This window comes from Equus przewalskii, chromosome 1 (genome assembly GCF_037783145.1).
Source record: "Equus przewalskii isolate Varuska chromosome 1, EquPr2, whole genome shotgun sequence".
Classification (NCBI taxonomy): Eukaryota; Metazoa; Chordata; class Mammalia; order Perissodactyla; family Equidae; genus Equus; species Equus przewalskii.
Window position 1 is genome coordinate 36,058,200 of NC_091831.1, and position 16,661 is coordinate 36,074,860.

Genomic DNA, 16,661 nt, shown 5'->3' on the forward strand with positions numbered 1-16,661 from the left:
TTCCTTGAATATGCTTATTTTAAAGTCCATGTCTAATAGCTCCATTGCTTAGATTTTTTTTCCCATCCTAGAGTTACCTTTATACCAAAGAGTATACTCCTCTTCCTTTGAATGATTCAAGTCAAACAATGATTCAATTATTTTAATAACTTTTGGTTTGGAGAACGGTCAAAATTTCACAAAAGAATTACCACTAATTCTTTTTTAAGGGGAAAACCAGACACATAAATTTGAAAACACCAGAAAAATTAAAAAGAAATGATACATTCATGAACATACATAAAATACACTGGCCTTAACTCCTTAAATACACTGTAAGGGAAAAATATTTTTAATTTCCTGAAGCCCTGAAATTATGTGGGACCATTTACTTCCTGAATTGGCATGTATGTGTGTTGGTGAGATGGACTGGTTCACTCTTTGGCCAAAATCCCAACTCCTCAAAATGTCCACTAATCTCATGGAAGGAACTATAGTATCAAGCTACAAGCGTATTTTATTTCCACTGAAAATGCCCACAGTTTGTGAAGACTAAGAACAAAGAAGCTGTTACCCCACAATTGACTTAATTATTGACAAAAATAAACATTTATACAGATTAAGAAGTTGAAAACCCTTATATTTTGCTTTATGCATTTTAGTGATACTTCAGTATCAGAACTTTACCATCAGAGATTGAAAAAAAATACGGGCTTAATTCCAGGATTGTAATTTCCTTATATAATGCATATTAGTGGAACATTCCCACTGTTGGATGGGTCAGATTGTAGCCACTCTCTTCTCTTAGCATGTAGGAAGTTTACCCACTGCCTCTTTCAGAATGAATTCTCTCTAAGGGATACATGACTGCTAATCAGACCTCTCCACTCCCAGATAATCCGATCACACAAACTGCAGAAATCTAGCTCTCCCCTCACCTAGACCCTGATGCTGGCTGCCCTCCACAGGCTTGAACTTGAGAAAATCACTATCTCACTTCCTCCATTACAACATCAATCTACCCACTGAAAAAAAAGAAACAGAATTCCCTTTCTCCCTCTGTGCCCAAACAAACTTTGTCAATGATTTTCTGCTTTTAGAGTATAAAATCATTTATTTAGAGTATTGCTTCCAAACTGTGTTATGTACAAAACTAATGTTTCACACAGTCTCAATAGGTATTCCTTGAAAAAGGGGTTCTGTGCTCAAATAAGTTACATAAATATTACATACTGTATCTCCCTTCTAGAGTATTTACAATTCACAAGTAAAGAAACCTGCTTAGCTTTATTTAACCCAGATTTCTAAAACTTACTTGACCATTTAGTCCGTTGTTTTCCCCTAAAGAACATTATTAAAATGTGTGCCAGGGAATATAATATGGAAAATGTTAATTGAGACTATGAATTTTAGGTATTTAACTGCTAATTAGACATTAGACTACTCATAGTGGAGTCATCTCTCACATTCAAATGAGGGAAAAAAACCACTACAAGTGCAAGGCCGTCTTTTACTTTTAAAAGTTCTCCCTAGAATTGCTAAAATTCAGCTTTAAACTCCTTAAAAAAAAAAATAACTTTTTGTGCCACTCACATTTGGCACAGTGCTAGATCCTAAGAAGGCAAAAATAAATATGATATAATTCCTATCTTAAAAAATTCACCGTCTAGTTAAAAACTCAAATATGCAATTATAATGTAGTGTGAAAAGCATAACAGAAAAGTACAACAGATATATGCACTGGGGAGGAAGTGACCATCTCTTGCTGGAAGTAGTGAGATGAGGAAGGCAGACTTCACAGAGAAGGTGATGCTTAAGCCAGCTTTTGGCAGAAAAAAACAAGAACTGATTGGACTAAGAAATTTGGAAGAATGGAAGGCATTTTAGATAGAGGAAACAATGTGTGAATTCAAAAATTTATGAGACTTGATACTGCCATAGTACAGGAGGGTGAGGAGGTATCAAGAGATGAGGCTTTTGTTTCATGCCGAGGACTGTGAACTTAAGCCAAGGGTAACTGGGAATCACTACAGAGGAAGTGATATGGTCATACTTGCATTTTAGGACAGTAAGCAAAAGGAGAAAAGACTAGAGATAAGGAGAACAATTAATCTGATATAACAACAGGCCAGATATATAAGAAGAAGATACAGAATCTACAGATATTTAAAAGTAGAATTAATAGTTTCTAAGTGAGACTCAATAACAAATTAAATAGAGTATAAATACCCCTGAAAAGTCTAAAATACTTCCTGGTTTCTGACTTGTGAAAATAGGATATACTACTGAGATAGGAAATATAGGAAAATTAGATTTAGTGAGGAGATGAGTTTACTTTTAAAAATGCTAGGTTTGAGGTGCCAATAGGACATTCAAGTGAATATGTAACAACTAAATCCATAAATAAGACATGAGATCCTGGAATAAAGCACAGGATACAGAGAGTACCCAAGGTAGGGAGCTACTTTGCAAAGTGTGAGGTTTCCACTTTTGCTGCCTGAGGGGATTCCAGGACCAAATTGTGATTTTGCCAAAGTGACCACAGTTTATGAGAGACTCCAGAAGACTTCCAATGCTCAAAAAACACCAGAAACTAAAAGCAAACCAGAAGGGATACCAAAACAGAACAAAATACAACTTTTCTTATCAGATCATAAGGACTTTAGCTCACACCATAAGAAAACTCTGTAACCTCTCAATTCCATGGGAGACACTTTTCTAAAGGAGAAATCATAAAGAAAAAAATCCCTATAGACAGATGATTAGGAAAGGTCTTTCTGTATGAAAGGTCTGTGTTTAAGTTGCAGAGGGAGTGAGCTTGATTCTCCCTACAAGAAAAACATGGTGGTAAACCAGGAAGTGGTGGTCTAGTGGTTAAGATTCAGTGTTCTCACCACAGGGGCCGGGGTTCAATTCCCAGTCAGGGAACCACACCACTGGCCTGTCGGTTGTCATACTGTGGCGACTATGTGTTGCTGTGATGTTGAAAGCTGTACCATCAGTATTTCAAACACCAGCAGGGTCACCCATAGTGGACAGGTTTCAGCAGAGCTTCTAGACTACAACACACTAGGAAGAAGGACCTGGCCACCCACTTCTGAAAGAACTGGCCATGGAAATTCTATGAATAGCAGTGGAACATTGTCTGATAGAGCACCAGAAGGTGAGGGGATGGCAGAAAAAGACCAGGCAGGGTTCAGCTCTGCTGGACACAAGGTCACTAGGAGTCAGAATCGACTCAACAGCACTAACAAAAAACTAGGAAGAGTCTATTCCCTCCTAGCAGGACATTCTCATCAACCTCAAATCCTAGGGCCCGTAATTTGGTGGACTGCTTAAGAAGAGAGCCCTAAACTGGTCTATGAAAAACAGGTCAGAGAAGATAAGTCTAATAATAACACTCTTAATTAAAGCATATAATGGGACATGAACTTTAAACTACTATTCACATCCTCATACTATAAAAACCTTATCAAGGATTGCGTTTTTTATCCCCATGGCATACACAGAATTCCTTGCCAGACATAGGAGAAAAAGTACTGAAAACACCGTGGTCCTGAAGGCAAGAATATAATGTTGGAGAGCGCTCCAATGGAGAAGACCGCTCAACTGAGCAGAGCCAGCCAGTCATGAGAATTTAGGATCCTGAGAAGAAATGGGAGGTGCTACAGGAAGGATCAGTGGCTCCCCTGATTCTCATGTCATAAAAAAATGTACCAATCCTATTAGTATCTTGAAGTGTGAACAGTGGAGGAGAAAAGTGATCATTTCAGAGGAAAACTATGAAATCCCACAGGTTAGCTTAACAGTGAGGTAACAACCAATCCTTTGGTTCTACTTAGCTCTCCATTCCTGAGGCTTTCCTAACCTACACAGTTCTCTGGGATAATTATAGTCTCTAGATTCAGAATCTATGGATTCTTTTCCTGATCTTTGGCTTCAAATCTTCTTCTTTCATACTTTCTCAGTCTTTATCTTTTCCAGGCTACTAATCTGGTGTTTCAACTCTATTCCATTGGCCTATACTCCAACCATTTCTGTTCCTAAACTACTCCCTACAACGAACCATTTTCCTATCATCCCAATGGTAAGGAAAATGGCTTCAGGCCTAGCTTCTATAGAAAAGAGAGGTAATAAGTTTGACTTAAGTTCTATTTTGTAGTCTCTGTTTATTTACAGCAAATAAAGATATTTTTGTCAACCAGGCACTTAATTAATCAGAAGAAGAAATACTATAAAAAATAAATTGAAAATCAAATCTGCCTTAGTCCACGTACAGATAAGCAACAGTTAACTGCAAAGTTTTTTTAAAAAGCAACTTTAAAAAAACAGTATTGTACATCACAACTCCTACACTATTGTAAACATTTTTCATTTTATTAAAGTAAATTGATCCTGGTAAAGAATTTTCAAAATCAATATATCCTCAAAATAATCTATTAAACAAATTAACATAGAATATAGTATTGTGAAAAGCTGAAACAACTAACAGAAATATAACAGAGATTATCCGATTTATAAAGTCCTTTAAAAAGCTAAAATAGGGAGAAAGTTCATATATTGAATTTTCATTTTTATTTCTTCTGATGTGACAAGAGTCTGATATAGACATATTTCTCTAATTAGAAAAATAAAATAAAAGCTTCTCTAAAATAATCTGTAATACTTGAGAAAAAAACTCACGAGTTAGAAAGCATGTTGAGCTTTGCTTTATGTCTATAACATTGTGATTAGTGGGAGTTTTAACAGTTAACTCTTAGAAATTTTAATTAATTATAATCATTTTAAAACTTTTTATTAATGAAAATTTCAAATATAAACAAGTAAAAAGAATAATATAATGAACTCTCAAGTACTCATCACTTATCTTCAACAAGTAATATTTATACATTCTTATTTCATCTACACCTTTAACTCACTCCACACCCCAGATAGTTTTTACAATTCCCTTTGAGGAAGATTTATATACACTGAAATGTACAGATCTTAACGGTACAATTTTTGACAAGTGGATATACTTTTATCATGGTATTGAACATTTCCATCTCCTCAGAAAGTCCCCTTATGTCCCTTCCCAGGCAATCTCCCCACCAAGAGGCAACCACTGCTCTGATTTTTTTTTCACCTTAAATTAGTTTTGCCTGCTTTAGAACTGCATATAAATGAAATTACACACAGTGTGTGTTTTGTATCCAGATTCTATAGCCCATCATAACGTCTGGACGATTCACATACGTTGTACAATCAGCAGTTCACTCCTTTTATTGCTAAGAAACATTCCATTTTATGAGTATAGTACAATTTGTGTATCCATTGTCCTTTTGATGTCCATTTGGGTTGTTTCCAGTTTTTAGCCAACTGTGAACAAAGCTGCTAAGAATATCATGAAGACGTTTTCCTTTCACATTGGTAAATACCTAGGAGAGGAACCGCTGACTCAAAAAGTAGGTACATTAACTTATAACTGCCAAATCTTTCCCCATTGTTTGTCTTTTTATTATTGCCCTGTAGTCGTTAATTCAAAGATAATACTCTGTTTTAAAAAGGGAGCAACTTAGAACCTTAGCATAAAAGGGCTACTATATGCCTCTGTGGCTGCTACTTTCAGCTAATTCTATACCAAATTGGACTGCTGGCAAAAGTTAATGTAATACCACATGTGGGGAATGATTGCTGACGGATCAGCTGATGAGCTGTTAGACTCATTTTACTTAAGGAATAAACTGCAAACCAAAAGATAATGCTGATGAAATCCACTCTAACCAAGAATCAGGAAAGACAAGAAAAGGGTAAAAATGAAACAAAAGTAAGCATTTTATATAAGTAAAAAAAGTAAACATTAGAGATATTCTATAACCTGGATTATTAAATAACATTAAATTAAAATTCTCCTTTTTAAATCTCACCTGTTTCATTGCTGTTTCACCTATTTTGTCAGAATGTTTTCGAATGCTTTCCAAAAAGTCTTTGAGATCAGACATGGAGATTTCTTTAATATCCTCACGGAGTTTAGGAAGATTTTCTACCATTAGCTGGCAAAACCGGTATTGACTAACCCGGGGAAAATACACATTCTCTAATTGTTCCATAGTTTTAAGAGCAGAATAATACCTGTGAGAAGTTAAAAAGAAAACTCTATAAAAAGTTCTAATTACATTAATTTTACAAGTCCAAATAATTAATCAGTCCAACATTCCCACCAAAAAGGACATAGTTATAGGTAAAATACGTAAAATTAACATTTACTTCTATTTACCAAGCACAAACTATAAATTATATGAACAAGCTGCAGGCTGAAAATTCATGACTTACACTGACATACGATTTCCCTATTTCACTTCATCTAAATCTATAACGTTACAAGCATTATCATGTCACCACATAATACAATGTATATGTATAATAATTCCAATCTTTAATTAGAATATTTAGCCATTTGATATGTGATTTCACAATATCTCTCCTATTCACAAACCATCACCATCAAAAAAGTATATAGCATGTATTTAACTCAAATTTAAAGTAAAATATATTTTAAGGAACTTTTTAAAAAAATTTACACAATTTAAGGCAATTAGTATAATATAAGTGTCACAAAAACCAAGTAAAACACCACTGATAGAGTGAATTTTTTCAATTCAACAAAATATTTAGTGAATGCCTAGAAGAAGAACTGCTGGTTATTACTTATATGGCAATGGGTACATGGTGGGTATGTAGCAATTAGTAAAGGATAGCCTGTGCCCTACAGAAACTGACATATACTTTCATATACATACTTTAATTTTCTCTAGATCTCTACGAGGTAGATGTCTATGGCAGATATTACTGTTAATCTACAGATGAGAAAACTGAAACACAGAGAAAGAGTATATACAATAGTCCCCCCTTATACAGTAGTCCCCCCTTACCTGCAGGAGATATGTTCCAAGATCCCCAGTGGATGCCCGAAACCACAGATAGTACCAAACCCTATATATACACTATGTTTTTTCCTATATATACATACCTTTGATAAAGTTTAATTTATAAATGAGGCACAGAAACAGGTTAACAACAGTAATTAACAATAAAATAGAACAATTATAATGTACTGTAATAAAAATTATAGACCTTAGCAACCTCAGCATACCATTATTTTCTTTCCTTATTAAGTCAGGGACTTTCACCTTTTCACTTAAAGGAAGCACTTTACAGCTTCTCTTTGGCACATCCGAATTGCCAGTATCACTACTCCTAGGCTTTGGAGCCATTATCAAGTAAAATAAGGTTTACTGGAACACAAGCACTGCAATACCACAACAATCAATCTGATAACCGAGACAGCTACTAAGTGACTAACAGGCAGGTGGCATATACAGCATGGATATGCTGGAGGAAGGGATGATTCACGTCCTGGAAGGGATGGCACAAGATTTCATCATGCTACTCAGAATGGAGTGCAATTTAAAACTTATGAATTGTTTATTTCTGAAACTTTCCATTTAATATTTTTGGACTTTGGTTGACCAAGGGTAACTGAACCCACAGAAAGCAAAACCACAGATAAGGGGGGACTACTGTAACTTGCCCAAGATACTACAATTAATTTGTAGAAAGACTGAGACTTTACAAAATTGTCAGTATCCTACAATATTCACCACCAAAATCCATTTCAGAGTAGGTGTAATTTTTTTAATTAACCAAATAATATTCTATACCTTCCCATTGAATTGGATATTAAAATGAGAAAAGGCATTATCTAAACAACAAAAAAAGGTACTAGTTAAGTAAATTGAAAAGACAGTAAGTTGAAAAGCTATTTAAAGGTATTTATTGGTTTTCTAGCCCATATTCTCAAAGACAGAGTATATTTTGCAAACTGTCACAAAATCTTACCACTAATTTAAAAATTAGACACCTAAGTTTTATCTTGGTTATTTAAAATCATTAGAATTGTTATAAATAAACTATACATGTGATCAGAAATTAACATATTTAGGTGATGTTATGGAGAGAAGTTACGTGGAGTGATGTCATTACAATGATTTTGATTATACCTAACACGTTACAGATTTAGATGATGTGAAATCATGAATAATATCTTTTCTGAGTAAAATAACATTTCAGACACAACACATTAGTTAATAGTCAATAGGCACTATTTGATCCTGGCCTATTTCCTGATTTGATTTAAATTAGGTATACCTCAAAAGTATTCTCTCTACACAGGTACGCTTTCTGAAAATTCATGGTAATGCCTATAACATATTTGAAATCATAAGTGACAGATGCTAAATGAAATGTATTAGCGGTAGCTTCTGCAACATACCACAGACACAATCAACTGAGATCATAACTGTGCCTTCCTTCATGCTACCCATCTCTCACCTCCCACCCTGGCTTCCCTGTGTCACTGAGCCATGAGACATCACAAGACCTTCCTAGCACCCACACATACAACCCAGAAATGTGAGCAGTTAATGCCAGTGGGTTGAATCCTTAACTAATGAGAAAAGGAAACCAAAAGATTAATTCTCCTTTCCCCTTCCTGGATGAAATGTTCTGATTTACAATACTTTATATAAACTTCCAAAAATTCTTTGAAGTTAATCAATGTTAAGCATTACCTAACTCAATAACTCAACCTCATATCTGCCCTCCCAAGTTCCCTACCTCATTTCTCTTTTGCTCAATTTCTCTAGAATTATACTCCCTAAAAAAGTAGTAAAATATAAGGGCATACCTCCTTGCTTCTGCGAGACCCAGGCTAAGGCACACAGAAGATGTATAATCTTAGGCAGACAGCAGAAGCCAAAGATCAGACGTTGGATCCTTTCTAAAATTTAGCCACAAATCTCCTAAGCTTTATCTATTTCTAAATGCAAGCAAACTTTGCATAATAGATTACCATTTCTCTTTTGGTATACATGATGCTGTTTTTAAAAAATAACAGTAATCCATAACCACTGGAAAAATATAAAAACCATAAACAGAAAATCAGAGGCAGCCATGATCTGATGCTGCCATGCAGCATCCAATCATACATCTACAACACCTCCAGTTCCATATGCTCATATCCTATTTAACAATATATTATGGAATTTATCTCTAACTGAAATTATTTAGAAACAGATTATTGCCCTATTTATAAATCTATTATAATAAATGTAACGATGTTCTAATTGTTGGGATTTTTAAATCTCTGATTTTTTATTTTTTGGAAACACTACCACAGTAAATTTCCCCCTATGTTAAACCTCTGTCAAGTTGTCTGTTTTTATAAATATGAGACATTTCAAAAGAAGATTTGTCATCAATAAATGGAAAACGTGAGTACTCTAATGATTCTGAGGCCCACAAGGTACAAATTATGCCACTATTCTTACTTCATTTGCCTTCTCTTGAGCATTTCCAATTTACCAGAGTTTGTCCTATCATAGAAGTGGTTACTTCAGTCTCTACTATTCTTTTTAAATACACTGCGTTGTATATAACAAAAAGTACAAGATGCATGAATAAGCAGAAAATGTAACCCATAACTAAAAGGAAAAAGTCAATGGAAACATACTTATAAGAGGCCTAGATCTTGGAATTAAAAGACAAAAATTTTAAAATAACTATTATAAATGTTACAGAATCTAGTAGAAAAAATAGTCAATATGCATGAAGACACAGGAAATTTTAGTGAAGAAACAGAAATTCTAACAAAAAATCAAATGAAAATGTTTAAAATAAAAAAATACCAGAATGAATGCATTCATTCAATGGGCTTAACAGCAGACTAGACACAGGAGAAAAAATGATCCATGAATGTAAAGACAACCAAACAGAAATTTTGCAAACTAAAACACATACATACAAAGCCTGAGAAAAAGGAGTAGTGTCTGAGATCAGCAGAAACAGGCTCAGTGAATGGAAACAGGTCTAAAAAATTAGCCAACTTAAAGTACAAAAAGAAAAAAGAGTGAAAAAGAGGAAATGAGTTCCTGGAAGTTATGGGACAACATTAAATGATCTAATATACATATAATAGGAGTTCTAGAGAAAAATAATGGTGCAAAAGAGATATTTGAAGAGATAATTGCCAAAAAATTGCCAAAATTGATGATAAGTATCAACCCACAGATCCACTGAGCTAAACAAATCCTAAACAATATGACTACAAAGACAACCACACTTAAGTACACCATTTGTCAAACTTATAGAAACAAAAGATATAGAGAAAAAATTTAAAAGTCACCATAAGAAAAAAGACCTCTTACAAATTTCTAACACTGATAAGAATGATAGAACTTCTCAACAGAAACAATGGAGAGCAGAAAACAGTGAAATATAATATTTGCAGTGCCAGAGAGGGAACCCCTGACAGCCTAGAACTCCATATCCAATAAAACCATTGTTGAAAAATGGAAGTAAAGTAAACTCATTTCCAGATAGACAAAAGCAAAAATAATTTTCTCTAGTTGATAGGTGTGTATTACAATAAATACTAAACAAAGTTTAGCATGCATAAGGCAATTACACCCGATAGAAGCCTGGATCTTCAAAACAGAAAAAAAGAGTAACAGAAAGGAGAAATTGGTAAGTATAAAATAATCTGTTTTAATTACTATTTGTATATATATAGTTTCTAACATATGTTACAAGTAAAATATATGAAAACAAGAGCACAACAGGCAAGATGGAGATAAATGTAATTGTACTATTATAAGTTTCTTATACTGTTGATGAAATATAATAATATTATTTGAGAGTGGGCTGTGTGATAAGTTAAACATGCATATTGTAATCTCTAGAGTAACCACTAAAAAGTTAAACAAAGAATATACCTAATAAATGAATAGAGGAGATAAAGAAGATATATTTTAAAAACTCAGTCATAAAAGAAGAAAGACAGTAAGAACCAAAAATAGATGAGACAAAAAGAAACAAAGAGCAAGATGATGAATTTAAAATCAACCACGTTATAAACCAATGTTACCACAATAAAAAAAATTAAAACTAAAAAATAAATAAAATCAATCACAATAATAATACATTCAATGTAAATGGTCTAAAAACTCCAAGAACAAAGTAGAGACTGTCCATTGGAGAAAAAAAGCAGAACCAGTTATATGATGTTAACAAGAAATATACTTTGAATATAAAAACTGACGTTAAAAGTAAAAGGGTATCAAAGATACAAGATGAAAACATGAAGTATAAGCATGCCAGAATAACTATAATGACTATGCGAATATCAGGCAAAGTAGAATTCAGGACATAGAATATTATCAAGGATAAAGAAGGACATTTCATAATGATGAAGGGTTAATTACTAAGAACATAAAATAATCATAAATGTGTATGCATCTAATAATAGAGCTTTGAAACATATAAAGCAAAATTTAAAGAACAAAAGAGAAGACAGATAAACCCACAAAAGTTGAAAACAACCTATCACTGGTAGAATTCACCAACAAAAAAAAATTAAGGATTTAGAAAATTTAAACTGCACTAACAACTAACTTGACCTGAGATTTCTAGAACACTAAAGCTAATTACAGCTTCAGAATATACAGCCTCTACAAGTACACAAGAAGTATTCACCAAGATAGATAATATGATAGGCCACCAAACAAGTCTCAGTAAATGTCAAAGAATGGAAATCATAAAGAGTATATTCACTGGTCCAACAGTATTAAACTAAAAATTAATAATGAAGATTAAAATATATTGAAAGAATCCCCCAAATATTTGGAAATTAACACACTTGTAAAATAACCAAGCGTTTAAAAAAAATAACAAGGAATATTAGAAAATATTTCAAACTAAAAGATAATGAAAACATAATATTTCAAAAATTGTGGGACGCAACTAAAGCAGCACTCAGAAGGAAACGCATAATTTTTTTTCTGATTTTTCTCCCCAAATCCCTAGTACATAGTTGCATATTTTAGTTGTGGGTCCTTCTAGTTGGGGCACGTAGGACACCGCCTCAACATGGCCTGACAAGTGGGGCCATGTCTGCCCCCAGGATTTGAATGGGTGAAACCCTGGGCCAACACAAAGCAGAGCACACGAACTTAACCACTCAGCCATGGGCCGGACCCAGGAAATGCATAATTTTAAACGTTTACAATAGAAAAAGAAGAAAGGCCTAAAATCACTTTTCTAAATTTCCACCTTATAAAGATAGAAAAAGAAGAACAAATTAAACCCCACGCACAAGAAGGGAAATAATAAGAATAAAAGTAGAAATCAAATTTTAAAAAAGAGAGAAAATAAATGTTAGATATTTTTGAAAATATCCATAAAAAAAGTGAAGACACAAATTGCTAATATCAGGAATGAGAAAGACAAGTATTATTACAGATCCTACAGACGTTAAAAGAATAATAGGACAATATTATGAATAACTTTATGCCAACAAATCCAACAACTTACATAAAGTGGTTCAAGTCCTTGAAGAAAAACCAGATTATGAAAAATAACAAGAAATAAAAAGTCAACATCTATTCAGGTAATGGAATGCATATCAAAATTTACCCAGCCTGCCTTTGTCAAGGAGAAGCAAGCACTCTGAGCACATTTCAAACTAGTTACTTTTTTTCTCCCTCTACTGGTATTTCCCTGTGATCTTCGCCCTGAGAATATGGGAGGGTTCCTGAAGGTAAAACTCTCAAAAATGTGGGGGTCCTCCTAAGGCTGAGCCCCCAGGAATTTTTCTCTCTCAAGCTGGTACAGACTCAATCACCTTAAGTGTTCCTACCACGCTCCAGCAGTGGTTTCTACTCTCAGTAAACTGTGATAGTCTGTATTGCCTGCCTCTCCAGTTTTGGGGGCAGCAGTTTGCCACGTGATCTCATTTCTCTGATGGACTTAAAAAAGATTTTTAACTTTCAGTTTGTTTAGCTTTTATCTTTTTGTGAGGGCAGAAGTGATGACTTCAAAGCTCTTTACATGTCAAACCAGAAAACAGAAATTCCTTATTTTTAATTTTTTTCCTTTCTCATTTAATTTGTAGAAGGTCTTTAAATATTGTGGTTATGTGTCTTGTCAGAAAACATATTGCAGATGTTTTTCCTAGTCTGTGGCTTGTCTATCAATTTTGTTAAAAGTGTCTTTGGATGACCAGAAATTTTTAATCTGAAGTCCAATTTGGAGCCAGCCCTGATGGCCAAGTGGTTAAAGTTCAGCACTCACTGCTTCAGCAGCCTGGGTTCACTTCCCAATTGTGGAACCACACCACTCATCTGTCAGTTGCCATGCTGTAGTGGCAGCTCACATAGAAGAACTAGAATGATTTACAACTAAGATATATAACTATGTACTGGGGCTTTGGGGAGGAAAAAAAAGAGAGAAAGATTGGCAACAGATGTTAGCTCAGGGTGAATCTTTCCCTGCAAAAAAAACAAAAAAAAGAGTTCTTTACAAAAAAAAAATAAACTCCAGTTTATTAATTTTTATAGTAGCTTTTTGTGACTCTTCTAAAAATTATCTTTGCTTACCCCAGGGTTGTGAAAATACCATCCTACATTCTTTTCTAGAAGTTCTATGATTCTAAGTGGATTAAAAAAAAAAAAAAAGAAACATGACTAAGGGCCAGCCTGGTGGTACAGTGGTTAAGCTGGAATGCTCTGCTTCAGCAGCCAGGGGTTCACAGGTTCAGATCCTGGATGCAGATCTAGCACTGCTCATCAAGCCATGCCACGGCGGCATCCCACATAGAACAGAGGAAGATTGGCACAGATGTTAGCTCAGCAACAACCTTCCTCAAGCAAAAAGAGGGAGATTGGCATCAGATGCTCAGGGCCAATCTTCCTCACCAAAACAAACAAACAAACAAGACTCAACTATATGTTGTCTAAAAGAAGATACTTTAAATATAAAGACAGAGAAAGATCAAAAGTAGAGGACAAAGAAAGATATACCAGGCTAACATTAATCAAAAGAAAGCTGGAGTAGCTATATTAATTTCAGATAAAGCAGACTACAGATCAAAGAAAATTATGAGGGATAAAGAGGAGCATTATATAATGATAAAATGGTCAAGCCCTAAGAAGACATAACAATCCTTAATGTGCATGTGCCTAGTAACAGAGCATCAAAATATGTGAGGCAAAAGCTGATAGCACTGTAAGGCAAAACAGACAAATTCACTATTATTGTTGGAGACTTTAACACCCCTTTAACAGTAATTGACAAAAATAGCAGGCAGAAATTCAGCAAGGATACAGTTGAACTAAACAGCACCATCAATCAACTGGATCTATTTGACATTTATAGACTACGACAAAAGCAGAATACATATTCTACTCAAGCTCACATACATTTACTAATATAGACCATATTCTGGACCATAAAAAACACCTTAACAAATTTAAAAGACTAGAGATCATACAAAGCTAACATACCTAATGGTGAGAAACAAGATACTTTTCCCCAAGAGATTAGAAACAAGGCAAAGATCTCCCCCTCACCACTCCTATTCAACACTATACTGGAAGTCATAGCTAATGCAATAAGACAAGAAAAGGAAATAAAAAGTATTCATATTGGGAGGAAACAACTAAAAGTCTCTGTCTGTGATTGTCTATGTAGAAAATCCCAAAGAACTGACAAAACAATTTTCAGAACTAATAAGTGATTATAGTAAGGCCACAGAATACAAGGTGAACATATAAAAGTCAACTGTCTTCCCATAAACCAACAAGGAACAACAGGAACTTGAAATTAAAAATATAATACTATTTACATTAGCACCAAAAAAAAAATGAAATACTTACATATAAATCTAACCAAATATGTACAACATCTATACAAGAAAAATCACAAAACTCTAATGAAAGAAATCAAAGATAATCTAAACAAATGAAGAGATGTTTCAGGTTCATGGACAGGAGACTCAATATTGCCAAAATGTCAGTTTTTCCAAAATTGATCTATAGATTCAACACAATCTCAATCAAAATCCCAGCAAGTTATTTGGTGGACTTCAACAAACTGATTCTAAAATTTATACAAAAAAGTAAAAGACCTAGAACAGCCAACACAATATTAAAGAAGAACAAGTTGAAGGACTGACACTACCCAACTTCAAGACTTACTATAAAGCCACAGTAAACAAGAGAGTGTGGTACTCACAAAAGGACTGACAGATAGATGAATGGGAGCGAACAGAAAGCACAGAAGTCAACCCACAGGAATAGAGTCAACTGATCTTTGACAAATGAACAAAGGCAATTCAATGGAGAAAGAGCAGTCTTTTCAACAAATGAATATCCACATGGAACAACTGGACATCCACATTAAAAAAAAATTAATCTAAACACTGACCTTCACATTTCAGAAAAATTAACTCAAAATGGAAAATAGGCCTAAATATAAAACACAAAACTATAAAACTCTAAAAAATAACATAAGAGAAAAATCTAGGTGATCTTGAGTTTGGCAGCGAGTTTTCAGAAATAACACCAAAGCATGATGCGTGGAGAAAAAAATGGTAAGTTGGACTTCATTAAAATTAAAAGCTTCTGCTCTAGAAAGACACTGTTAAGAGAATGAAAAGACTTGAGGAAAATATTTTCAAAATGCATATCTGATAAAGCACTAGTATCGACAATATACAAAGAACACTTAAAATTCAACAATAAGAAAACAATCAAATTTAAAAGTGGGTAAAAGATCTGAACAGGCACCTCACCAAAGAAGATATATAAATAGCAAATAAACATATGAAAAAATGCTCAACATCATATACCATTAGAGAATTACAAATTAAAACAACAATGAGATACCACCATATACCTAATAGAATGGTTAAAATCCAAAACACTGATAATACCAAATCCTGGTGAGGAGGTGGAGCAACAGCAACAGGAACTCTCATTCATTACTGGTAGAAATGAAAAATAGTAAAGCCATTTTGGAAGACAGTTTGGCAGTCTCCTACAAAGCTAAACATAGTCTTATCATATGATCTAGCAATTGTACCCCTAGGTAATTATTTAAATGAAATGAAAGTTATGTCTACCCGAAAACCTGCACACAAATGTTTACAGCAGCTTTATTCGTAATTGTCAGAAATTGGAAGCAACCAAAATGTCCTTCAAAAGGTGAATGGATAAACAAACTGTGGTACACCCATACACTGCAATATTATTCCACAAACATCCAAATGAAAAGATTCAACAAGAATCAGAGATGTCAAACTTGAGCTCAAGAGTCAAGATTCAAATTTGAGCATCATCTGAATATCAATCCAAATTTTTTTTTAACAAATGTGAAGTGACAGTAACTGAATAAAAAAATATTTTTTTAAATATTTTGCAAGTCAAAAAAATATACCTAGTTTGGGGCTAGTTTCATTCTGTAGGTCACTAATTGGCAACCTCCGGTTGATCAGCAGGAATAACATCTGCCCATGCCCATTACTCCATATGGACACTTACCCTTTCAAAAATATGGCAAGGCACAATAAGCCCAAGGAAAGAGAAGTGGGATCTTAAATACTAGTGAGATGGCTGACTGAATACACGCTTTCACTTTCACTCTTTCTTGAAACACCAATAAAATGATGATCAAGGGATTTTTAAAAAGCATAAACCCACACAGATGCAGAAAAAAGGAGAAGTGAGAACAATAAAATTTTAGAACATGGAAAAATAAAGAATAAGTGGTAAAAAGAACTCAGCAGACTTGAGAAAACTGTTCTAAGT

The 16,661-nt window shown here is 34.0% G+C and overlaps 1 protein-coding gene across 18 annotated transcripts in view; it reads right to left on the reverse strand.

Annotated features, from left to right (window-relative positions):
* Positions 1-16,661, reverse strand: part of EXOC6 (exocyst complex component 6) — a 206,662-nt gene that overhangs the window by 129,404 nt on the left and 60,597 nt on the right. For all 18 annotated transcript variants that reach the window (XM_070609826.1, XM_070609809.1, XM_070609930.1 and 15 more), the window contains one exon: positions 5,886-6,090. In XM_070609826.1, the coding sequence (XP_070465927.1) occupies positions 5,886-6,090 (205 nt within the window). The remainder of the gene's footprint in view (positions 1-5,885; positions 6,091-16,661) is intronic.